This window comes from Bufo bufo, chromosome 8 (genome assembly GCF_905171765.1).
Source record: "Bufo bufo chromosome 8, aBufBuf1.1, whole genome shotgun sequence".
In the NCBI taxonomy this organism is placed as follows: Eukaryota; Metazoa; Chordata; class Amphibia; order Anura; family Bufonidae; genus Bufo; species Bufo bufo.
Window position 1 is genome coordinate 172,395,154 of NC_053396.1, and position 26,564 is coordinate 172,421,717.

Below are 26,564 nucleotides of genomic sequence, written 5' to 3' on the forward strand. Positions count from 1 at the left end.
ACATGATAATTTCCTCTCTGTAAAGGTGGGTGTGGAACCATAGTATTAACTAACCATTTTGACTTAGGGCTTGACCTAAGTGCATTATCTTGGATGTACCCTGGATTTTCCTTTTTAATCCCTATACAGGGATCTGGTGTTCACTGCAGGGGAGCCACCAGGCCACTACCTCTTGGATAAGTCCCGATGTAGTTGGCAGATGACTCATGGGGCTCAGAGACTCTGGTGTGAATATTCAAGGAAAACAGTTCGAAGTCAGGGCAGGCAGAGTTTGTGTGTATCCATAAAACAAGTCTGAAGTCAATGCAGGCATCAGTAGGTCAATATAGTAAACAGACAGACAAACATAAAAGCACACCTTCACTAGAACTAGCAAGTCAGAATACTTAGAGCTCAGGCACCCTCCCAGTTAGAATGGTGCCTTAAATACCCTGAGTCCGGTAGTCATAAGCTAAGAAAGAATTAGGGTGTGCATACACTGGTCCTTTAAGGCAGTGGACAGGATGGGAGGGGTAAGACAGTGCCTGTGCCTGTTCGAGAGAGCAGTGCAGTGGGGCAAGGGCCACTGGTACTAACACACAGTTATGCATAGTTATTAGTATGTGATCTGAATAAAATATGGTAAGAATAGATCATCAACAAGTTAGTCCTGGAAAACCAAGAAGGAGCCTATGTGCTTACTTTTTGTACATTAACCTCTTAAGGACCTGTGCCATACATGTACGGCACTGGTGGACGTGACTTAAGGACCAGCGCCCGATCAGCGGCAGGGGTCTGGCAGCCACTGATAGCCAGACCCCTGCTGTATGCTCCGATTCCGGCGCATTAACCCTCGCACTGCCGCAGTCAGCGCTGACCGCGGCACACGCGGGATCGTGCTGGGTGTGGGGTGGCTATTGGGTCCCCATCACATCAGCACGATGCTTTCCTTAGGCATCGTGGCTGCCTTCCGTGACAGCCTGTGAGATCTAGCCCCCTGGATCTCACAGGTAGGAAGCTTCAAGTAAAAAAAAAAGCGTCCTTTTCCCAAAATAAAGTAAAAATATATATTTTTTTAAATAGGGGAAAAAGTTTATATATTAGGTATCTCCGCGTCCGGCTCTATAAAAATATCACATGACCTAACCCCTCAGGTAAACACCGCCAAAAAAAAAAAAAAACTGTGCTAAAAAACATTTTGTCACCTTACATCACTAAAAGTGCAACACCAAGCGATCAAAAGGGCGTATGCCCCCCAAAATAGTACAAATCTAACCGTCACCTCATCCCAAAAACCTAAGACAATCTCCCAAAAAAAATATGGCTCTCAGACTATGGAGACACTAAAAAATGCTTTATTATGTAAAACTGAAGCAAACAACAACGAAAAAATAGTCATATTTGGTATTGTCGCGTCCGTAACAACTTGCTCTGTAAACATACCACATAATCTAACCTGTCAGATGAACATTGCGAATAACAACAAAATAAAACACGTGCCAAAATAGCTATTTTTTGTTACCTTGCCTCACAAAAAGTGTAATATAGAGCAACCAAAAATCATATGAACCCTAAAATAGTATCAACAAAACTGTCACCTTATCCCGTAGTTTCCAAAATGTTTTTTTTTTTTTGAGTTTCTACTCTAGGGGTGCATCAGGGGGTCTTCAAATGTGACATGGCAACTTAAAATTATGCAAGCAAAATCTGCCCTCCAAAAACCATATGGCGTTCCTTTAATTCTGCGCCCTGCTGTGTGCCCGTCCAGTAGTTTACGACTACATATGGGGTATTTCTGTAAACTATAGAATCAGGGCAATAAATGTTGAGTTTTGTTTGGCTATTAACCCTTGCTTTGTTACTGGGAAAAAAGGATTAAAATGGAAAATCTGCCAAAAGAGTGAAATTCAGAAATTTCATCTACATTTTCCTTTAATTCTTGTGGAACACCTAAAGGGTTACGAAAGTTTGTAAAATCAGTTTTGAATACCATGAGGGGTGTAGTTTCTAAAATGGGGCCAGTTATGGGTGGTTTCTATTATGTAAGCCTCACAAAGTGACTTCACACCTGAACTGGTCCTTAAAAAGTGGGTTTTGGAAATTTTCAAAAAAATTTCAAGATTTACTTCTAAACTTCTAAGCTTTCTAACGTCCCAAAGAAAGAAAATGTAATTTACAAAATGATCCAAACATGAAGTAGACATGGGAAATGTAAAGTAATAACTATTTTAGGAGGTATCACTATCTGTTTTAAAAGCAGAGAAATAGAAATTTATAAAATTGCGAATTTTTCCACATTTTTGGTAATTTTTTAAATTTTTTTTTATAAATAAAAATGAAATATTTTGACTCACATTTACCACTGTCATGAAGTACAATATGTGACGAGAAAACAAGCTCAGAATGGCTTGGATAAGTAAAAGCGTTTTAAAGTTATCACCACAAAAATGTGACTCATGTCAGATTTGCATAAAATGACCAGGTCCTTAAGGTGAAAAAATGGCAGGGTGCTTAAGGGGTTAAACTCAATGATAAAACATTTTAGCAAGCTCCCTTTTGTGGTGACATTAAGTAGTCAGAATTGTATCTGTTTCTATGCTCCACAAATATATATGAAGAAATTAATCAGCACATTTTGGACTTAAGGTAGCTATTTACTTTCTAGCAATGAGATCCCCTGGTAAATAAAACTAGTATTGTGGGTGTTTGGATGAAGGCGTCCACCTTTCCACATGTCAAGCTGAATTTGTATGTCAACACATGCTGTGCTATGGCTTCAACAATCGGATGATGCATATCCACATAAATACACAGAACGTTAACAAACATCATTTCTCATGTATAGCATATAATAGGGTCTTAGTTGGAACTAAGAACTGGCTGGCATTGGGCTCCCTGGAGGACCACACATTGTCTGAACACAAAACTTTTAGTTAGATTTTTGACTACACAGAATTAGATTCAGAACTGAGATAATGGGTCATTACCATATAAGTCTTTCATATTTTTATGGCTTAAAGGGATTGTCCAGGTTCAGAGCTGAACCTGGACATATCCCCATTGTCACCCAGACAGGCCCCCTGATATGAGCATCGGAGCATTTGCATGATAAATTGCAGGGGAGGCTTCTGGAGAGGAATCCCCTGCATAACGGAACGGGACGGATCCAGTATGCAGGCCATAGACTTATGTTATGACGGAATGAATAACGGAATACCTCTAAAGGCATTCCGTTATACATTCCGTCATAGAATTGTGTTATGGTCCATGGTAACAGAATCCATAACGCAATTCTGCTTTTACCACCAAACGAAGCAAAATATGAAATTCACTCATCTCTACCATGGAGAGCCCGTCACCGGATCTCCAGAAAAAGCCCGTGTTCTGCGTGATTCAACGCAGGGCAAGGGAGAGCATCGGAGCATGAACTCATTATTCTTGGAGAACCCCTTCAAGGTGCTTCAAACAGAAATTATGCATTTTATTAAGTGCTTTTAGAAGCATCAACTGGTCAATGCCAAGACCTCATCGACCAGCCTTCGCCAGTGTGGATGTACTGTATGGCTATTGAAGGCCTACACATAAGGCTACTTTCACACTTGTGTTTTGGGCGTATCCGTCATGGATCTGCAAAAGCTGATCCATTACAATAATACAACCGCATGCATCCATCATGAACAGATCCATTTGTATTATCTGTAACACAGCCAAGACGGATCCGTCATGATTTCTATTGAAAGTCAATGGGAGATGGAATCTGTTTTCTATTGTGCCAGATTGTGTCAGAGAAAACGGATCCGTCTCCATTGACTTACATTGTGTGTCAGGACGGATCCGTCTTGCTCCGCACCACATGGCAGACAGAAAAACGCTGCAGGCAGCGTTTAAGTGTCCGCCTCCAGAGCGGAATGGAGACTGATTGAAGGCAAACTGATGCATTCTGGGCGGATCCTTTTCCATTCAGAATGCGTTAGGGCAAAACTGATCCGTTTTGGACCGCTTGTGAGAGCCCTGAACGGATCTCACAAACGGAAAGCCAAAACGCTAGTGTGAAAGTAGCCTTAACTTGTTTTGAGCTCAAGTATAAGAGTACTATAAATACACACTCATTGCACAGTACATATGTTTAAAACTTTAAATGGAGACTACATGAACTAAGGTTTTGGAAATATCATAAATATCTTCACATCTAGACTACAGATTTTTGATCGGCAGTATGGTAATACTATCTGCAGATTTTCAACCTTTCGTGAAATATGTGGAAAATTTGCACAGTGCTACATACTGTGATTTATCCATCCAGTGTGATGTACCCATGCTACATGCATACCATGCCTCTTTGGTCCTGTGTCCTTCACAGCATCTGAGCAGCACCCTTGCTGCTGTCATTGTGTGATGACAGGTCGGCTGATGGATAAAAATAAAAATCACATTTCCCTTTAAAGGGATTATGCCACCATTAAATGTTATTTTAATATAATTCAGCAAGAAAGAATGGTTACTTTTGTAATTTACTTCCTGATACAAAATGCTCAATTTGCAATATATTCCCTTTACTTCATCATCATCATGGTGTCCCCTGGTTTTTAATTTGTACAGTAATGCGCACATCCACCTACTGAAGTGGTCGCACATGCTCAATTCCATCCTTCAACAGCCATATCTATTGTTAGAAGCTGTGTCAGTTACAGGGTGAGAGCTGCAGGAGAAGGGACACACACCCTGAGAAAGGACACACTCCTTGAGCTGCCCAGGCTGAAGAGAATCTACCAGAGCAATTGGAGCAACGAATGGGGAGATCTCTGGGTCCATGTGAGGTACAAGCTTTGTTAGAAAGAGATTGCCCCACGCTATATGATTTTCATGCTTTACACCCATCATGAGATAACCCCTTTAAGGGTGAGTTTACAGTTTGTGATGCATTTTCTTTGAGCGCACACCAAAAACGGATCAAAAAGGAATGGAACTTCTACATCTCCTTCCTGCTGGATCCACTTTTGGCTTTGGCAAAAAAAAAATGCATCAAAAACTGCAGTGGCATTTTTTTTTACAATGTTGCATGTGATGCCTTATTTGTGCATTTCACTTACGGTCTCATTCTCTCTGCTATGCTTAGGGAGCCCATAGTTTAGAATGAAATCAAATTCATAATAAATGTAAACATTTTGAAAGATTAAGCATGAAATATGGTAAAAGATGTGAAATTATGTCAACAAAAATGTTGCAAATTGCTCCAAACAGCAGAAATAACATGATAATCGTGGCACAACTGGCTATAAACTTTTCTCTTCTTTATACAGTCTCAAGGCTGGTGCACATTTACAAAAATAAAATGTGCATTAATAAAATTGTGCAAGTCTTTATGCAGATTTGGTGTTTTTTACCACCTCACTTTGGCACAAGCCTTTTTCGGGCATTCAAGCTTAATTTCTCTCGTGGGTGCGTTGCAAGGAAATGGAGTTCTCGCTGCTGGCATTCCCAGTGATCAGCTTGTTGTCAGGAGACTCTTCTGTCCTTTAAAGATTTTGTCTAACGAGGGCAACCCTCATTCATATGCCGTATTGGGGTAAATAGATGTTCCCTCCTTGTGCCCCCTCTATGAATCAGGATGGAAAACTGCTGACAACCAGCAGTTCCTGGTCCTGTAGACTCAAGTTGTCAATGTATTACATGTACAGCCATTAATGTGTCTGTATCATCAACAGGAGTTTGTGATGAGCCAACCTCATTTATGACTTATAAGTGAAAAAGAATCAGACTATGAATCATTTGTAAATTGGGACATAAGAAAATATGGAGATACAACATTACTTGCAACTGCACAAAAGACTGAGCGCAGACAATGCATTGTTCTTGTAATCTCTCCAGTATATGAAAGTATATGTTGTGTAAAAGCATTGCCAAATGGCTATCATATTACAAAATAGCAGGATTAGAGGTCAGTTAATTTCCTGAAATTCATTTTGGATCAATTCGTCAATTTTTTTAGATATTAATTAATTCTATCCATATCAAAAGTACCTTGAGAGAGACCCACACATATATGCCACTGGAAAAGAGATATGCACATCTCGTATCTTCACAGCATAGACAATTGCCTTCAGATGACCCCAAAGATAAAAGTCTAAGGGGGTCAGATCGGGAGACCTTGGGGGCCATTCAACTGGCCCACGACGACCAATCCACTTTCCAGGAAACTGTTCATCTAGGAATGCTCGGACCTGACACCCATAATGTGGTGGTGCACCATCTTGCTGGAAAAACTCAGGGAACGTGCCAGCTTCAGATTAACAGTTTCCTGGAAAGTGGATTGGTCGTGTGGGCCATTTGAATGGCCCCCAAGGTCTCCCGATCTGACCCCCTTAGACTTTTATCTTTGGGGTCATCTGAAGGCAATTGTCTATGCTGTGAAGATACGAGATGTGCAGCACCTGAAACTACGGATACTGTAAGCCTTGTGCTAGCATTTCTCCTGCAGTGTTGCTATCAGTGTGTGAAGAGTGGGAGAAGAGGGTTGCATTGACAATCCAACACAATGGGCAGCACATTGAACACATTTTATAAGTGGTCAGAAACTTGTAAATAACTCATGAAAGAATAAAGTTACGTTAAAACCAAGCACACCATTGTTTTTCTTGTGAAATTCCCAATAAGTTTCATGTGTCACATGACCCTCTTCCTATTGAAAAAACAAAAGTTGACTTCAAAATGGCCGCCATGGTCACCACCGATCTTGAAAAGTTTCCCCCCTCACATATACTAATGTGCCACAAACAGGAAGTTAATATCACCAACCATTACCATTTTATTAAGGTGTATCCATATAAATGGCCCACCCTGTATTATGGGTGGGAGTCTCTCTCTTTTCGCTCATCTCTATGCAGGATATAAAAGGAATGAAAGAATACTCCAAAAGATGATTCCTGATTTTGGTGGTTAATATGTACTGTTCTTTGTTTTCTATTTTTACTTGACAGAAATGTAGTCAAGTATATTCCACAATGTCAGTCCCCTTCTCCAAACACATTGGGGCAGATTTATTATTATTAGACAGCTTAAAACTAGAAACATCAGAAGATGCACCAAATTTATTCCAGTGATAGATTTGGTGCATCTCGCTAGACATGTTTTGCTGGACACTTTTACCTGTCTTACACCAAATTTTGGTTAGCTTACGCTTGGCCAATATTTTGTGTCAGAGTTTTGGTGCACTTTTGATAAACTTTGGAGCATGTTAATCACCTCATCTCCCAACCAGGCAGTAAGGCTTAAAGAGTGTCTAAAACACATAATACATTTGGAATGCAGACCACTCTAAAAAGAAATCAATAAAAAGTAAGGACTGGCCACTGAGGAAGATGAGAGAAGAAATAAGGAAAAAATGAAAAACACACAAAATGCATGCCCATTTAAGCTATGCTCACATCTGTACTCTAGGCTTCATTGCATGTTCAGTCACATATGACCAGAAAAATAGTGCTGAATGTTGACACCAATGGCAGACATCATGATGGATCCCAATGGGAAAACCTTATAATAGTATAAATCGAAACCACAGCACAAATGCGAACAGATCCCTATTTAAGAAATTATGCCCACATAGTATACTTAAAAAATATAAGCAAGACTGGTCTTCATATGCAAACACAAATGAAAGAATATGGGGGAGACTTATCAAATCAGATAGAGCAGTTTTGTGGTCATAAAAGTCGCAAGTCATGGTGACTGTGACATTTTCTGCGACATTTGTTTACATTTGTGACATTTCGTGATCCTCGCAACTTTTCACAGTTGTCTATAATATTTAAGAGCTATAAGTGAGATTAGACCTGGATTAAAACTACTTTACTATGTGCGACTTTTGCAAAGGTTGCAAAAAAGTCGCAACCTACGCCAGGCAACCCCTGGTGTGAACCACATTGTACTCAAGCCATATTTTTCTGACTATAAGACAAAGTGAGGGAAAAGTGGCAGTGTGTTTTATAGTCCAAATGCTAATGACTAGAGATGAGCGAATCTAGAACCCGAATTTCCTCATGCTTCGTGTCAGCGAATTGATTTATCCTAAAATAGTATAAAAAAATAAAATAAAATCAAACTTACCACCTCCATGTGCTTGCGACGGGCTGCCAGCCTCCATCTTGCTTGAAGATCTCGGCCGAAATCCTGTGCGGCACGAGATTACATAATCACGCCGGCCGGAGTGATGATGTAATCTCGCGCTGCACGGGATTTCGGCCGAGATCTTCAAGCAATATGGCGGCGGCCGCCCATTTGCGAGCAAATGGAGGCGGTAAGTTTGATGTCTTTTTTTTTTACTCTTAATTTTACACTGTTTTAAACTGAGATGCCGCGATCATGTATAAACACGGCATCTGAGGTGTACAATGACGGGGCAGCGCAATTTTTTTTTTAAGAAATTCGCTCATCTCTACTAATGACCACTTTTATTATGGAAGCAGTCATCATTATGGAGGCACGGGGAGCAGTGAGGGAAGTGCTGTGCTTGCTTTACTCACCCTCCCTGGTCTTCTTCGGGGCCCCGCTCTGCACTGTGTCCTGACGGCGTACAAATGTGCAACGTCAGGTCTCAGTGCAGTGCAGGCCAGAAGAAGACCAAGGAGGGGTGAGTGAGTGAGTGGCAAGTGAGGTAAGTTTATATATTTTTTTAATGTTTGATCTGAGTTCTAATGGGGGTCTGATCTGAGTCTGATGGGGTCTGATCGGGGTCTGATCTGAGTCTGATGAGGGTCTGTTCTAAGGCTGATGGAGCTTGGGGGTCTGAGGATCTGATCTTAGGCTGATGGAGCTTGGGGGTCTGATTTTAGGGTCTGATGCAGGGGGACTGATTTGGAGGTCTGATGAGGATTGGGGGTCTGATCTGAGGTCTGATGAAAAATAAAAAAAAATCTTATTTTCCTCCTCCAAATCCTAGGTGCATCTTATAGTCCGGTGTGTCTTACAGTCCGGTGCGTCTTATAGTCACAAAAATACGGTATATTATTAAGGTGAACCATTTCATAAATCTGGTGCAGACACACAAAGCAAAGCCAGAATTAAAACTGGCACAAAAACAACCACAAATGATAAATGACCCCCCATAGGTTTAGATTTTTTTTTAGGGCACAGGCACACATTCATGTTTCCTGATGTTGTTTTGGAAGCTAAAATCAGAGGTCGATCATAAAGGAAGAAAGGACAGATACGTCTTCTTCACTTTTTTTTTTTATTCACTCTCAGATTTTTGTACTGTTGTTTTTAACGTTGACTTCTATGTTTGCGTATAAAGACGGTCTTGCTTTTATTATGTTTCCTGTGTTGGTATAATTAGTATGTCATTTGAGAGGTTTACGTTTTTAGTTTTTTTTTGTGCTTTAGTCGCATTTGTTTATTCCAATTATAGTGGAGGAAACAGTCAGATCCTTGATAGCGGCACTACTTTTCTTTTTGACCATAGTATTTATTTTTACATTATTTCAATGACTTTTTTGCATTCTTCAAGCTAGTGAATTGTTTTACTATTCTAAGCAAAAAACATCCTTTACACATAATATGCTTATTTTTAGGTGAAGAAGAGATGGTACCCTGAGCGATCAGCTGTATTATGTAAAGGAAATAACTAGGTAACAAGTGTTGAATTCCTCTGCAGTGCCACCACAGGGGAAATGAAGTATTACAGAATTTTAACTGTAATCAATGGGCTGTTTCTGAGAAAAGATCTTTTTAGCTGCTCTCCAATAGCATGATGGCCCTCCCCAATAGCATATTCATAAATGGCTTTGCTAGACCTTTACAATTTCTTCAAGTCTGTACAACTAGGCAGTAGTCATTACATTGATATACAGTATACTGATATTTCCTTCCTTACCTTTTCTCCTGGTTTTAAAAATCCTGAGATGAGTGTCATGAAATTAACAGCTTCTAAGTAATTTTTTTGTGCCACTCATCCATCTCAGGATTTCTGGTGCAGAGAAGAAAGGGAAGAAAACCAACATTTTTCACTGGTTTAGAATATAAGACATAAATCATGAAGTTATTACATTTGTGACTTGTGCCCGTGAGCCAAGATACAAGAATGCTTACCATATTGACACTTTCCAGGATAAACATAGACATTAACAGTAACACTATTAAAAGCTTGATATTTTCTCAAAGTCCTTTTAAGCCTGTCGAAAGTTTCAGTAAATCTTAACTACATATACTGTTTCCACCAAACACAAAAAAAAAACACATGTACCTCAGTGCAATAAAGTCTTACAATTCCTGAGTAAATTATACTATGGTTCAGAGGTCCATTTTTGGCTAATTGATCCAGTGCAACATCTGTATATTGTACCCAAGAGTAGGTAAAACTTGATTTGCTTAATACAAAGCCCTCAAAATAGTGCAATGAAGATAAAGGTCTCTATAAAAAAAAAGTTCATAGTAGATGTCCGTTGCACTCATCGTCCACAACAATAGATTTTTTAGCATATTCATAAGGTAGTCTACCTGGATACAGTTCTGTTCTTCACCAATGGAAAGTAAATTTACTGCTCTAACCATCAAACCAGTAAAATTGGAGTATGGAAGCCTCCTTCTTTTCTAGAGCACAAAACCTTCTAGTCTTTTCGCAGATAAAGCTACATATGGCTCTTTGGGCATGGTTAAAAGCTTGTGTTTATCGAAGACATGCACCATGACCCGATCTATCTCAATTGTTGTTGCATGGATAAAGGATACCCTATAGGTCAGCCAATGTGAGATTGATGCAGGTACTTAACTTTCATCACTGTCTTGCTTCTCCAAGGCAGGAAAAACTTCAGACTTGTCATGTAAACTTCCTGACTTGTTCCTGTTCTTTTTACCCTCTTGTGCTATACTTGTAACTGAGTGCTTTCTGAAGGTTGAGAGCCTCCTTCGAAAGTTTTCTCCCGAGAAAAAGTAGAGCATGGGATCAAAACAGCAATTAGAGGCTGCAAGGGCTAATGTTATCACTACCTTCTTTTGCTCCCATAACGTCTCATTGCAGTCCTTTTTGTTTACGGTGTGAAGGTGTATTGCCCGTTGGATATGATAGGGCATAAAGCTTAGGAAGAACACAATCAGGACAATGATAATCATTCGAATGGCCTTCTTCCTGGAAGTCTGTTGTTTTGCCATAGAGTTCTTGAGCAATGTTTTTATAATCATGGTGTAGCACACCAATATTACAATAAATGGAATAATGAAGCCAATAATGAATGAAATGTAGTTGAGAATGAGCACCATTTTTTTTCTACCTTCAGAAGGCGGTGGCTCAAAACATTTGGTTAGATTGGTTTGGGGGTCTACATATGACCCACTCATGATAAATGGTGAGCTTGTTAGCGTTACAAAGAGCCATATTCCTGCACATGCCCACTTTGCTTTCTTTATAGACACAAATTTAAGATTTTTAACTGGGAAAACTATAGCCAGAAAGCGTGTTACGCTCATTGCCGTCAGAATGAAAATGCTGCAGTACAAGTTCACGTAGAAGACATAGGAACTGATTCGACATAAAAACCCACCAAAATACCACTGTCCCTTGCTGACGTAATAGACCACTCTCAATGGAAGGGTGCAGATGAACAGCAGATCAGAGATGGCAAGGTTGAGCATGTAGATATGGAAAGCTGTTCTCTGGCTGTAGGTCCTTAACAGAACGATTAAAGCGAAGCTATTGCCAATAAGACCGAATACTGCATACAATGAGTACGCAGTAGAGTAGACTTTGTTACGGAAATCATCGATGCTGCAGTTTGATGCATTGTAATATGGGATTGTAATATTCGACATCTCAGGTATCTAGGGGAAAAAAAATAAAAATTAAAATGCGAAACATTTTTTTTTATACTTGTCTATATAGAAAAATTCTCTTCTCTGTTGCAGTAGGCTTTCCTTGTATGTTTTTGCACTAACTGTATACTTGCAAGCCTTCCAGGGCATATTGCTCAGTTTTAACTTGGATGCTAATCATCATCATGCTTTATGGTGGTGGTGGTGTGTGTGTGGTGCATCTAGGACTGTGAGGTGTTTGACTAACATCAAAGTTTTTTTTTGTATGGTCAGAGATATTGATGTCAGAGTCACCAATTTTGTCAAACAGAAGAGCAGAGGAGACCTCAGTGTTGCTTTTGCTAGAGGAGCAACTTTTCAGCAAATGTGACCTCCATTTGATCAAATGTAGGGACTTTTATGTACTAATTGTAATGCATGCAGGTCACTTTAAAAAGCTTTTTACGTTGACATTCATGGTTCTGTTTAGTGTCAATGAGATGTTATGGTTTGACACAATAACAAGTAAAAGCCATGCATATGAGACAGTAATCAGCCCAATTCTCAGCTGTACATGCTTTTGTCATGGGGGAAAGAGAAAAAAACTGTTGCTGGACACTTTTGGCAGCAGCTTATCTACCACGATAATAAGGGATTGGTGGGATGAAAGCTAACAAGCCCAACCCTTCTTTTACCATTTGCCATTGGAAGAGAAACGGGAAGACCCATAGCATAAGATCATTGGTTGATCCTGTCAAAATCAGTGGGTATGGCCAATTTTTACATTATGTGTATGTGCCCAGCTTTACTCTATGGAGTCATTCCAGTAAAATTTGAAATTGGAGTTATCATTTTGAATTGCGTTATCATTTTGAATTAAAGACTGTCGATAATATCACATTCCATTTTAAGATAACATGCCAGAAGAAAATACATTTATAACATTAGATTTGAGAAGAGAAAATGTATTTAATTAGTTTTGTGTCCAGTTCTGCAAATGTTTCAAAAAATTCAATTCAGACTCCGGTTGATTATACACAAATCAAATATATTTCAACTGGCCTGAAAATTGGTATATGAAACTCTGACATCTCCAAGGACTCAAATTTTTATGAAAAGATGTTAAATATTTTTTGTAAATTTTTTATGAATTCTTGCTCCTGCCCCTTTTAAGCTCTTGAATGCAATAACAGCAATAGCAAATAATGTCAGAGTGACACTGACATACATAGCTATGGGTAAATGCATGTTTGATTCAACAAACAGCGAGTTTATTAAAGTCTATATAGAAACTAAGTTTTGAAAAAAAAGCTGTAACTGGATAAACATTGTAGTACCGTAACTGGAAATATATTGCAATAACTGGATCTAGCATTGTAGTAACTGGATATACACTGCACTAACTGGATATACACTACTCACGAAAAGTTAGGTATATTTGGCTTGTGGGTGAAACTAAAATGCTCTCTAACCTTTACAGGTGAACTTAATGTGACCTTCTCTAAACTTTTGAATGCACATATCCAACTGTTCAATGTTTCAGATTTTTTTACACAACTTGCTGTTCTCTAACAAGGAGCTTAATGGGAAAACTCACAACAGGTGTTTGATCCATGAGTTGCCCAATAAATTTCCTGGTTAGATTAAAATTGGTCTTTAAACAGTCCTACTCATCACGCTGTTCACATTTTGACATCATGAGTAAAGATGAGCGAATTTTAAAAAAATTCGATTCGCCGGTTCGCCGAATTTTTGGGGAAAAATTTGGTTCGATCCGAATATATTCGTGGTGAATTTCGTTAAAAACAGCTATTTCCTGGCTGCTGAGAGCCTTTATAGTGGTGTAGAACACTGTGCCTTGCAGTAACACACATAGGGAGTCTGCTTTGGTAGTGAAATAATACTGTGAGTCCGTATTACATGCAGATGACAGGCGTCACTCTTAGAATCACTACACACTTCACTTATTTGGGCAGTCACAGGGCCAAAACTGACCAAAGAACTCAAGTATGAACTCACAGGTCGATGTTAGAGCCAAAAAGAAGCACACTCCTTTTACACCATCATCAGCTTATTCCACATAGATGTCAACAGAACCTGTTCTTTTAAATGCTTATACAAGTAGAGCCCCCCCAACAGAGTGGAGAGGGTGTCAGCAGTAAGTTTGTGTTGATGTCACTAATTATTTTGCCCTTCCTCTGATCCATCAGAACAATAACCCACCAAAAACGGATCCTGTCTGTGTAGCATCCGCCTTCACTTGGTCAGCATTTGGTCAGTAATCCATCAGTTTTGCTAATGCCAAGAAAAAACAGGAGTGGATCCAAAACAGAGATGACACGTGAACGGAATATTTGCAAGTCTTCTGTGTTTTGTACACACTCCTGCTTTTGGCTACCAAATCATAAGCCAATTCTGATGGGACCATACAGGCCTTACAGCTGCTACACAGAGAGGATCCATTGTTCATCTAATTTTACCTTCCTTCTGACAGATCAGAAGAAGGGTCAAATAAATGATGATGTCAGCCAAGCCAAAAAGGCTAAATAGTGGCCCAGTCATGAAGTGGGGAGGGTGGGAACAGCATAAGAAGTCCACAGAGTAGCCCTATGACATCGTGGTGAGGTGGAAGCAGCATGAGGAGACCACAGAGTGGCGAAATGACAGTGTGGAGGTGGCAGCAGCATCAGGAGACCACAGAGAGGCACAATGACATTGTGTGGAGGTGGCAGCAGCATGAAGAGACCACAGAGTGGCAAGGTGACATAGTGTGGAGGTGGCAGCAGCATGAGGAGAACACAGAGTGACTCAATGACATAGTCTGTAGGTGGAGGCAGCATCAGAAGGCCACAGTGACAGTGTGGAGATGGCAGCAGCATGAGGAAACCACAAAGTGGCAAAGTGACATAGTGTGGAGGTGGGTGGCAATACCAGTATCCGCTGAAGATGGTGGGTAAAAGAAGGAGCACTTGGTATCAGATGTGTGGCATCAGGCAGGTGGCAGCACTCGGCCAGTTGCGGCCACAAATCCAGTTTGGCTGCCCAGTAGTCCAGCGGATCTTCAATGACGGCTGACAGGGTGCACTCCAAGTATGCCACCACCTGCTCTACGTCTAGCTGCTGGTGAGTAGTTTCTTCACTATACGGGTGAAGAAAGCTGCTCATCAGCGACTCTAGACTCAGGCTGCTGCTGTCATGCCCCACTCTGACGATGTGCGGAGGTCGGCCAGGATTGCAGCACGAGTTTAGTGTTTGTTTTGGAGTCGTGCTGGATCCGCCCCTCATCAGGTGCACTGGGTGGAGTCATTAGTTTAAATAGCTCCTCAGCCCAGTGCCCTGAGCGGATTATACTCCTCATTGTGGTCTTGGAAGCTAGGAAGGAAGGTTGGCTGTCTGTTTCAGCTCAGGAAGATAAGTGTTATTTCAAGTTGGTTGTTTTACGTCATCTATCCCATCCAGGTTCTGTGCGAGCAGGCTGCCCCTATTTCCCACTTCACCATCTCAGGGAATTCAGGGTTTTGTCAGCCCAGGCACGGGAACACCTCATACCTACCTTAAAGGTCTGTAGGTGGGCTGAGCAGTGCAGGGAAAGAGGTCAGGGATTAGCTAGGAGGTGACCCTTCCCCTGTCTCTCGCCCAGAGCCTGGTTGGTGTGTTATCTGTTATACTGAGTGCACGCCCGCCGTGACAGCTGCTGATGGAGCTGGTACTGCTGCTGCCACCCTACCCCTCCCCAGCAGCCATGGCAGTGAAACGTGAGTGCAGAGGGCCTCCCCGTTTAGACCTGTGAGAGAATGGACGATGACGCAGATAGGCAGCGGCCAACTGACTACATAGGATGTCTCTATAGTAGTTCACCCAGGCAAGCTAGGTGCAGAACAGCGTGACACCGCCGTGCCCTGCACATGTGGTATGCTGGAGGGGCACTGTGAATTGTCCCTACAGTGGAGGCTGAGGACATGGGGGAGGATGAGGAGGCAGAGGCGGACATTGTCACTGGACCAACGGCGTGGCAACATAGAGCCGGAAGCGGCGTCACCTGGCTAAGTTGCTGGTGTGGCTGTGAAGGAGCCACATTCACCTAGTGTGCCGTAAAGGAAATGGATTGTCCCTGACTGTAGTTACAGCTCCACACGTCGGCGCTGTCTTGCACTTTGGCAGTCATCGACAGGCTCAAGGACTGGATTTTTTAATAAAATATAAATAAATAAGTAAATTATTTACGAAGAACTTTTCAGGTTACTAGAACTTTTCAACTTACTAGAACCCCATTCCGACCAGTCTTCCACCCTAAACCCCCATTAACATTCACACATTCACACTTACCACAATTTTTACATATTTACATGCCTACATTAAAACCATATATACAAAATATTTACAAAAATTATACAACAATATAAGAAACAACAAAAAAAAGGAAAAACAAAAAAACAAAAGATAAAACACACAAATGAAATATACAGAAACTTTACTTAAATACTAACTACTAAACCCTTTACCACCCCACACTGCAAACACACAAACTGATCTCCCGCCAAAGTTCAAAGGGTAACCCAGAGATTTGTCAGTCCAAAGTTCATCCCCAGTCGGATTGGGGTTGACCAGTTTGCACACACGATAGAAAAAAAAATATTTTTTCTTTCTTTCTTTTTTTTTTTAAATCTAAAAATAATAGCTAAAAGGAAAAAAATAAAAATATATATACACACACCACCCCCCACACCCCCCACACCTCTCCTCCCAACCTCACTAAACCCCACTACACCCTTTCTACTAGCTCAAAATAATATAATGCAATAATACAATATAATACAACATAATACATATAATACATATAATAAGCATAATATACATAATAGTACAACTTTATAATATACAATATACAAGCCAATTCCCACAACTTATCAGCTATGGTTCAATAGCCTGTAAACCTTCTCATACCTACTTTATTACAAAACAAAACAAAAATCTAACTGTGCCTTTTAAATCAGCCCACCACCAGGGGAAGAGTACTATTCAGTCAATGTACCCCAAAACAGATGCCCCTCCACAAACGAGAGGCCTTGGGGTCCCCCCACCTTTTGTACTCAAAAGAACGCACCTTCACCAAGTCACCCATAATGTTCCTATATACCGTATCCATCGGGAGGATTTTACGACTTTGAATGCACCATAGGACAGGGCGGCCAGCCTAGGCCAACTGATGGAAGTCCCCACCCTTCTGTATACCTCTATATTAAAGAATCAGTGAAGCATGAGATGGGTCATGCTTTCCAGCACGCCCCCACACTCCTCCCGGGGACAGTCCCTTTCCTCAGAGCTCCTACTCTTCACATTGTCCCTTACATATAGCTTACCATGAAAGCAGCGCCAAGTTACATCCCAAACCTTCTTAGGGATCCTTTCTGAATTGAGCAAAAGTAACCCACCCTCTAGATCTTGACTTGAGAAATCCTTCAAGGCCAATAGAGCCTGGAAGAGAGAGGACAGGACCCCCCTGTCAAGGGAAACCCCCGACATAGTTTCTACCTCTGCCCTCCCCAGACTCCACCGTCTTATGATCCTCAGAACCGGGGCAACGTAAGTCGGGAGATATCCATGTGATGCATGCAGGTCTTTCACACGCCCTCCTGTCTCCCAGTTCTGGAAGAAAGGCCTAAACCACTCCCTACAGGAAATTATCCACAATGGAGCCCTCTCTTTCCAGAGGTTTGCAAAATTTATTTTCAAGAAGATATTTGTTAAGAATACCACTGGGTTGACCATATCTGAACCACCTAGTCTCCTTTCACCTCTTTCCTGACTAGGTTCAGCCTGTTTCCCCACAACATTTGGAAATACAGGCTGTAGACCGTCGCCCAGAGAGATCCTGGCAGGACACAGACACTGCCCAAGTACAATAGTACAGGGATCAAGTAGGCCTTGCACAAGTGAACCCTTTCCCTAAGGGTCAAAGACCAACCCTTTCAGTGGTCCACCGTTTGGCCGACATCTTTTAGTCTGCTTTCCCAATTTTTACGATGATAATCCTCATCCTGGCCGAAATTGATGCAGAGAACTTTTACTGTTTTCTGAGGCTCTGGAAGAGTGTCCTGGAGATCAAAAGCAGCATCTCCTTCCCCAACCAGAGAGTTTCACATTTGTCCCTGTTGACTTGAGACACAGAAACCTCTGAATAGCGGTCCACTTCAGACATCACCCGCCCCACCTCCTCTTCCGAAGAGGCAAAGATAGTGACATCATCCTTTAGAGATGGTCTCCTCACCGCCAGTTCCATCCCTGCCAACGGTCCACGATCCACCCTTCTAATGAAGGGATCAATCACAAACACGTACAGCAAGGGGCTTAAAGGACATCCCTGACGGACACCTCAAAAGGATGACCCAACCAACCATTAACCAACGGAAAACTCTCCGCCCCCTTGTACAAAGTCTTCAGCCAATCCACAAACCTCCCTGGCAGACCATACCACAAAAGGACAGACCACAGGTACTTATGGTTCACTCGGTCAAAGGCCTTGGCCTGATCCAAAGATGAAAACCTTTCCAAAGGCCCGCCCTGCCTCACTCCACGGCCTCTCGGACACTGAGAACCGCACTAAAAGCTCTCCGACCGGGAACTGAACAGTGCTGGGCCTCTGAAATAAGTCTCGGTGCAAACTTCACCAACCTACAAAAAATTATCTTCATCAGGATCTTTCTTTCCGTATTGAGAAGTGGTATGGGTCTCCAGTTCTCAATATGGGATGGGTCTTTACCCTTTGACAGAATAATCAGGGCTGACTTACCCATTGACTTTGGCAGAGTGCCTGAGGTAAGACATTCATTAAACATCTCGGTCAAGAGAGGAACCAACTGTTCCTTAAAAGTCTTATACCACTCGAATGTTAAGCCATCCGGACCTGGTGATTTCCTGGGCCTAAGCCCATAAATAGCCAGTCTCACTTCCTCTTCCCTGATAGGCTCTGACAAAACATTAAGAGAGGAGTCCTTTCCTGCCCTGGGAACCGCCTCAGCCAAGAGAGCTGAAAAACTGTCTCGATCTAGTTCCTTCCTACCCAAGAGGCGAGAGTAGAAAGACCTGACGATCTCCAGGATCCCTGACTTGGACCTATTCAGGGAGCCTGTACTGTCAATCAGGCCTACCACAAGCTTACTTCTTACTGCCATCTTACAGTTCTCGAAAGGGTCGGGCGAGCGGGGGTTCCTGAAATCCCTTTCGGCAACCAAAGAGGCATACCTATCATACTGACACCTCTTAAGTAAGGATTTCACACAAGAAATATCCTCACGGCTACCTCCCGTCAAAACAAGTCTTTCAAGTTTCTTCCTCAGTTCCTGGTAGAGACGGTATCTGTCCCAACTCCTGAGGTTAGAGAACTTTCGGAAAAACGTTGCCATCCTATTTTTAAACATCTCCCACCACTCTGACTTACTGTTACAAAGGTCCACTAACGGTTCCTGGCTCTGAAGGAATTCCTCAAAAGATTGTCTTATTCCTCCAGGAGCGACAAATTCAACTTCCACATACAGGGAGTCTCTGCAACATTCAAAGAGAAACTAATCAAACAGTGATTGGAGAATTCCATTTCCTCAGCTTGTAAAGCCGAAAAAACAGCCTTCCCCTTTAAATAAAACCTGTCTATTCTAGACCTATTATTACCTTGATAAAAGGTAAAATCCACGTGATCTGGCTTATGCTGTAAATGGGCATCCACCAGACGAGCTTCCTCAACTATTCTACTCAAGGCGACGCCATCAGCATCCAGCCCACCTTTGGAGCCTCCCCTGTCACAGACTCTAGTCACATTATTAAAGTCTCCTCCAAAGATTATTTGCCGGCTAGTAAAAAGAAAAGGCTTAATCCTCATAAGAAGACATTTGCGGTCCCACTTAGTTTGTGGACCATAGATGTTAATTAATCTTAATTTCTGTCTCCCCATGAGGACATCTAGAATCAGGCACCTTCCCATTTCCAACTCAATAATCCTCCTGCATTCCACTCTTTCGGCGGTTTTAAAAAGTACCGCCACCCCGCTACATGGTTCGGCCGCAAGAGACCAGAATGATGGACCAAGTCGCCATTCCCGCTTGGCTATCTCCAACAATGCAACACTTGTTAACCAGGTCTCTTACAAAAATAAAATATCAGTATTAATACGGCTGAAAAAATCAAAGGCCACAAAATGAGCTGCATCTGACTTGATGCTAGCAACATTAATACTTGCTAGCATCAACGGGGTAAGTTCCGCCATCATGGATGATCGGGTTGGACAGCTTTCTTCTTCCTTCCTCCACCACCATCAACCTCGTTATCACCAGACCCCTCACTCTCTTTCTGCCTTTTTAAGAATACTGACACATCCATACCATACTGTTTGCCCGAGGAAACAGGCTTAGCCCCCCTTCCAGAGGATGAAGGGTAGGGCCCGGAAACCTGTGTGGAGGCCTTCACACCCCCTGGCACCACGCCCTCCTCCTCCCCAGTTGGAGCAACTTGAGGATCCTCGCTAAGGACCTGATACCGGTTGGAGAGATCCACAAGAAGGGCCCCAGTTGTTCCTTCCTTTGGCACCTGGTCAAGGGTGAGTAGGACAGATTAATCCCACTCCAGAGAGGGCTTACGACCCTCTCCTTTCTGGGTCACTACAACCGGGATCCTCAGCCAAAAGACCAACCAGAGGATCAACTGAGGGACAAGCTGCCATCTGCTCCCTATCTCTGCGGCGTTGTTCCTGCCGTCTAATCTTGGATGGCCTTAGCTTTTTAACCAGATCCTGTCTGCTTCCTCCAGTGCTAGTATCTCCAGCTCCAACACTCGTTCCCTCACCAACCGGCTCAGTCCCAGAAGCAGGTCCCTCCTCAACCACAGACCCAGCCACACGGCTAGCGTTTGAGCCTGGCCCTGAGCCTTATTGGCGAAGGCAAGCGGACAACGACTGAAGGGATGACCCAGGTCTCCGCAAAGGTTACACTGGATCCATCTACAAGACGCGGCAAGGTGGCTGACATCCCCACACTTCGCGCACTTACAAACATCGCATTGTGCGCTGAAGTGTGTGGGACTACCACACTTGTGACAGACCTTTGGCTGATAGAAGACCATAATCCTGTCCCTACCTAAAAAGGCAGAAGAGGGAATATGAGCAACAGAGTTGCCATGGGCCAACAGCTTTATGCTGAAGGTCCAGGCGCCTGACCAGATACCATGATCATCCAAAACTTTGGCAGGGAACTGCCCAAGCTCGCAATAATGACTGAGCCAGGTCATTATATCCATGCTAGAGAGATATTTGTTACAAGTTAAGACCGTCATTCTCTTTACCATCGTTTGGTGGGTTATAGCCTGGACAGAAAACCCCCGCCAGGCCGGGGTGCTCTTTGCCAGTTCATACTTAGACCAGAAGAGTTCAAGACCCTTTGGTCTAACAAAACTGACATCAAACATCTTGGTACAGTAGGGATGAATCAGGGCAAAGATGTAATTTGCCACAAAGCCCATCCCCAAGAGAAGCTCCACAACGTCCTTCCTAGAAGATGCTGCTTCCTCACTCCTCCAATAGAGACGGGCCACATTCCTACAGTCCCTCCTGGCTGTAGGGAGAGTCCAGACAGTCTCTCCCGAGGGCGGTTGAGGACGCGGGATATTTGTTCGATGCGCTTGTTTTATAAGACGCTTGTGAGTACAATAAACCACTTTTTATACATTCATTGATGGTATTTCACTATGAAAGCAACCTTTTCCTTAGGAATATACACTGCTCAAAAAAATAAAGGGAACACTTAAACAACACAATGTAACTCCAAGTCAATCACAATTCTGTGAAATCAAACTGTCCACTTAGGAAGTAACACTGAGTGACAATCAATTTCACATGCTGTTGTGCAAATGGGATAGACAACAGGTGGAAATTATAGGCAATTAGCAAGACACCCCCAATAAAGGAGTGGTTCTGCAGGTGGCAACCACAGACCACTTCTCAGTTCCTATGCTTCCTGGCTGATGTTTTGGTCACTTTTGAATGCTGGCGGTGCTTTCACTCTAGTGGTAGCATGAGACGGAGTCTACAACCCACACAAGTGGCTCAGGTAGTGCAGCTTATCCAGGATGGCACATCAATGCGAACTGTGGCAAGAAGGTTTGCTGTGTCTGTCAGCGTAGTGTCCAGAGCATGGAGGCGCTACCAGGAGACAGGCCAGTACATCAGGAGACGTGGAGGAGGCCGTAGGAGGGCAACAACCCAGCAGCAGGACCGCTACCTCCGCCTTTGTGCAAGGAGGAACAGGAGGAGCACTGCCAGAGCCCTGCAAAATGACCTCCAGCAGGCCACAAATGTGCATGTGTCTGCTCAAACGGTCAGAAACAGACTCCATGAGGGTGATATGAGGGCCCAACGTCCACAGGTGGGGGTTGAGCTTACAGCCCAACACCGTGCAGGACGTTTGGCATTTGCCAGAGAACACCAAGATTGGCAAATTCGCCACTGGCGCCCTGTGCTCTTCACAGATGAAGGCAGGTTCACACTGAGCACATGTGACAGATGTGACAGAGTCTGGAGACGCCGTGGAGAACGTTCTGCTGCCTGCAACATCCTCCAGCATGACCGGTTTGGCATTGGGTCAGTAATGGTGTGGGGGGGCATTTCTTTGGAGGGCCGCACAGCCCTCCATGTGCTCGCCAGAGGTAGCCTGACTGCCATTAGGCACCGAGATGAGATCCTTAGACCCCTTGTGAGACCATATGCTGGTGCGGTTGGCCCTGGGTTCCGGCTAATGCAAGACAATGCTAGACCTCATGTGGCTGGAGTGTGTCAGCAATTCCTGCAAGACGAAGGCATTGATGCTATGGACTAGCCCGTTCCCCAGACCTGAGTCCAATTGAGCACATCTGGGACATCATGTCTCGCTCTATCCACCAACGTCACGTTGCACCACAGACTGTCCAGGAGTTGGCAGATGCTTTAGTCCAGGTCTGGGAGGAGATCCCTCAGGAGACCGCCCGCCACCTCATCAGGAGCATGCACAGGCGTTGTAGGGAGGTCATACAGGCACGTGGAGGCCACACACACTACTGAGCCTCATTTTGACTTGTTTTAAGGACATTGCATCAAAGTTGGATCAGCCTGTAGTGTGTTTTTCCACTTTATTTTGAGTGTGACTCCAAATCCAGACCTCCATGGGTTGAAAAATTTGATTTCCATTTTTTTATTTCTGTGTGATTTTGTTGTCAGCACATTCAACTATGTAAAGAACAAAATATTTCAGAAGAATATTTAATTAATTCAGATCTAGGATGTGTTATTTTTGTGTTCCCTTTATTTTTTTGAGCAGTGTATATCGTTTGGGCTGATGCAAAGGGAAAAAGGAGACTTGAATTCACTTAATGTGCCTGTAACCTGCTTGCGCTTGTGAGTATAATAGCGCAATTGTAATAAGATCAAAATACGTGCAGCTGTATTTCACTATCAGCGCACTTTGATGTTCCACAGGATGTTTTAAAGTAAAGGATGTCTGTGGACCCTGGTTTCTTCTTGGCATGGGGAGAGGGAGTACACCTGTATTTTAGGAGGAGTGAAAACGCACGGTCTCATTTGTCCAATTAGTCTCTCCCCTTTTCACCTCTCGGAAGTGTAGCATACCAAACCACAGGGGCTCTCGGTGGGTCAATGGGTGCAATAGTTCAAGTAGTCAAGGTTAGCAGATGCCTCCCTGGGCTGGCGTACAGTGGATGGGAAGACAGCATCCTCCGGGGCACTTTCTGTTGCAGGGAACACCAGCCAGATGGAAGTTGATGTGCCCTTGATGGTGGGGATGTTTAGGGTGCTTGTGGCGGCTGGACCCTGTTTTCGCGACGCCAGCACTGTTAGGTGCAAATGTTGAGAGTAGTAGTAAGAATGAGGAGTCGGTTGTTGTAAACCAGTTGAACATTTACTAAATCAATAGTCTCTGGACAGTTGGTACAGTTCATCAATGGAAAGCATTTTGTATAGCAATAATAAGTTGACTTGTAATCCTATTATCAGGCAGTGGCAGTTGTCAATGGAGGGATTCTTCTAATGCTGATAATTTACAGGCAAAGATCCCGGTTGTAATCCTAAGTTGACTCTTTACAGCACTCTGGCACTAAAGATGTTGATATATACACTGAACAGAAATATAAATGCAACACTTTCGGTTTTGCTCCCATTTAGCATGAGCTGAACTCAAAGATCTGAAACATTTTTCTACATACACAAAAGACCCATTACTCTCTAATATTGTTCACAAATCTGTCTAAATCTGTGTTAGTGAGCACTTCTCCTTTGCCGAGATAACCCATCCCACCTCATAGGTGTGGCATATCAAGGTGCTGATTAGACAGCATGAATATTGCACAGGTGTGCCTTAGAATGCCCACAATAAAAGTCCACTCTGAAATGTGGAGTTTGATCACACAGCACAATGCCACAGATGTCGCAACGTTTGAGGGAGCGTGCAATTGGCATGCTGACTGCAGGAATGTCTACCAGAGTTGTTGTCCGTGCAATGAATGTTCATTTCTATACCATAAGCCGTCTCCAAAGGCGTTTCAGAGAATTTGGCAGAACATCCAACCAGCCTCACAACCGCAGACCACATGTAACCACACCAGCCCAGGACCTCCACATCCAGCATGTTCACCTCCATAATCGTCTGAGACCAGCCACCCGGACAGCTTCAGCAACAATCGGTTTGCATAACCAAAGAATTTCTGCACAAATTGTCAGAAACTGTCTCAGGGAAGCTCATCTGCATGCTCATCATCCTTATCAGGGCCTGGACCTGACTGCAGTTCGTCATCGGAACCGACTTGAGTGGGCAAATGCTCACATGACGTCTGGCACATTAGAGAGGAGTTCTGTTCACGGACGAGTCCCTGTTTGCACTGTTCAGGGAAGATGGCAGACAGCGTGTGTGGCGTCGTGTGGGTGAGTGGTTCGCTGACGTCAACGTTGTAGATCGAGTGGCCCATGGTTGCGGTGGGGTTATGGTAGGAGCAGGCGTATGTTATGGACAACTAACACAGGTGCATTTTATTGATGGCATTTTGAATGCACAGAGATACCGTGACGAGATCCTGAGCCCCAATTTTTGTGCCATTCATCCACGACCATCACCTCATGTTGCAGCATGATAATGCACTGCCCCATATTGCAAGGATCTGTACACAATTCCTGGAATCTGAAAACATCCCAGTTCTTGCATGGCCAGCATACTCACCGGACATGTCACCCATTGACCATGTTTGGGATGCTCTGGATCGGCGTATACGACAGTGTGTTCCAGTTCCTGCCAATATTCTGCAACTTTGCACAGCCATTGAAGAGGAGTGAACCAACATTCCACAGGCCACAATCAACAATCTGATCAACTCTATGCGACGGAGATGTGTTGCACTGCTTGAGGCAAATGGTGGACACACCAGATACTTACTGGTTTTCTGACCCCACTCCCCAGTAAGGCAAAAATGTGCACATGTCAGAGTGGCATTTTATTGTGGGCAGTCTAAGGCACACCTGTGCAATATTCATGCTGTCTAATCAGCACCTTGATATGCCACACCAATGAGGTGGGGTGCATTATCTCGGCAAAGGAGAAGTGCTCGCTAACACAGATTTAGACAGATTTGTGAACAATATTTGAGAGTAATGGGTCTTTTGTGTATGTCAAATTTTTTTCAGATCTTTGAGTTCAGCTCAAAATGGGAGAAAAACCGAAAGTGTTGCATTTATATTTTTGTTCAGTGTATATATATATATATATATATATATATATATATATGTAGTTACTATGAGCTATCCTTTAAAGGCGATCTCTCTTGTGGCAGGCAAACACATCTGCTTCATTATTTGCTGGATACTCTTATAAATAGGTTTTTCCACTATGACCCGGAAGGCTTGTGTAGTGGATAGGGACAATTATGGCCTTAATCATCCATTTTTGTCCAGGACTCGGAAAGCTACTCCTGGTCACTTGTGCTGATGAGGTCCATAAGCTAAGTTTAGCTGTTACCCTCACTAGGCTCTTTGCATCTTGGTGTATAGACTCACTGTCTGGTGCTTGGTTTCTGTAGATCAACTGTACCGCTCCATTCGGCGAGCGCTGCAGTCAGTATCTTTCCTCTCACTATCTCCGCTTTGCCAGAGACGCTGTCCAATCAGCGCTCCGAGAGCATAGCGATTAAGACGCCCCACGTGCCGACAGCGAACGGCTGTGCTTTGTGTCCCTTCCTCTGCAGCCTCACAGGTATTCTGGTTTTCCTTCACACCACAAGCTTTTTATTAATTGTCTTGCCTCCACATCACCAGTTTTGGATTAATTGTCAGTTCTCACAATCACTCTGTCTTTTTTAGCTTGTTCATTTAATCCAGAACATCACCATTCACCTCTCATTTATATATAGGGATATATGCATATATATTTCCCTAATCTACCAAGTCCTCTATTTTTTAAATACTCATATTGAAATTGGCAGCAATACATATTTATATGAAGTGCACATCCATTTCTTGTAACTATCTATTTATAACTTTATTCTCAAGCTTTTTTAAATTAACCCCTTGACGACCCAGGACGAGAATGCTCGTCCTCAATCGCCGGCATTTAGCACTCGAGGACGAGCGTTCTCGTCCTGCAGTCGTTCCTTCCCCCAGGTGAGGTCCCCCCGATCAGCAGCAGAGATCCGGCGGTTACTGACAGCCGGATCCCTGCTGCATCCGCCAGCATCGGCGATAACGCCGATGCCGGTGGATTAACCCCTCATATGCCACGGTCAGCGTTGACCGC

At 43.1% G+C, this 26,564-nt stretch overlaps 1 protein-coding gene across 2 annotated transcripts in view; it reads right to left on the reverse strand.

Moving 5' to 3' along the window:
• Positions 1-1,173: 1,173 nt before the first annotated feature.
• The window catches only part of CYSLTR1 (cysteinyl leukotriene receptor 1), a 115,139-nt gene continuing 89,748 nt past the window's right edge, over positions 1,174-26,564 (reverse strand). The window contains exons 2-3 of one of the 2 annotated variants that reach the window (XR_005773826.1): positions 9,923-11,787; positions 1,174-1,184 (exon numbers count right to left, since the gene is read on the reverse strand). Coding sequence is in view for 1 of the 2 variants with exons in the window: in XM_040404897.1 (XP_040260831.1) it covers positions 10,738-11,778 (1,041 nt within the window). In the remaining variant the exon portion in view is untranslated. Of the gene's footprint in view, positions 1,185-9,462; positions 11,788-26,564 lie in introns of those variants that run through there. The other variant, XM_040404897.1, reaches the window with a different exon arrangement.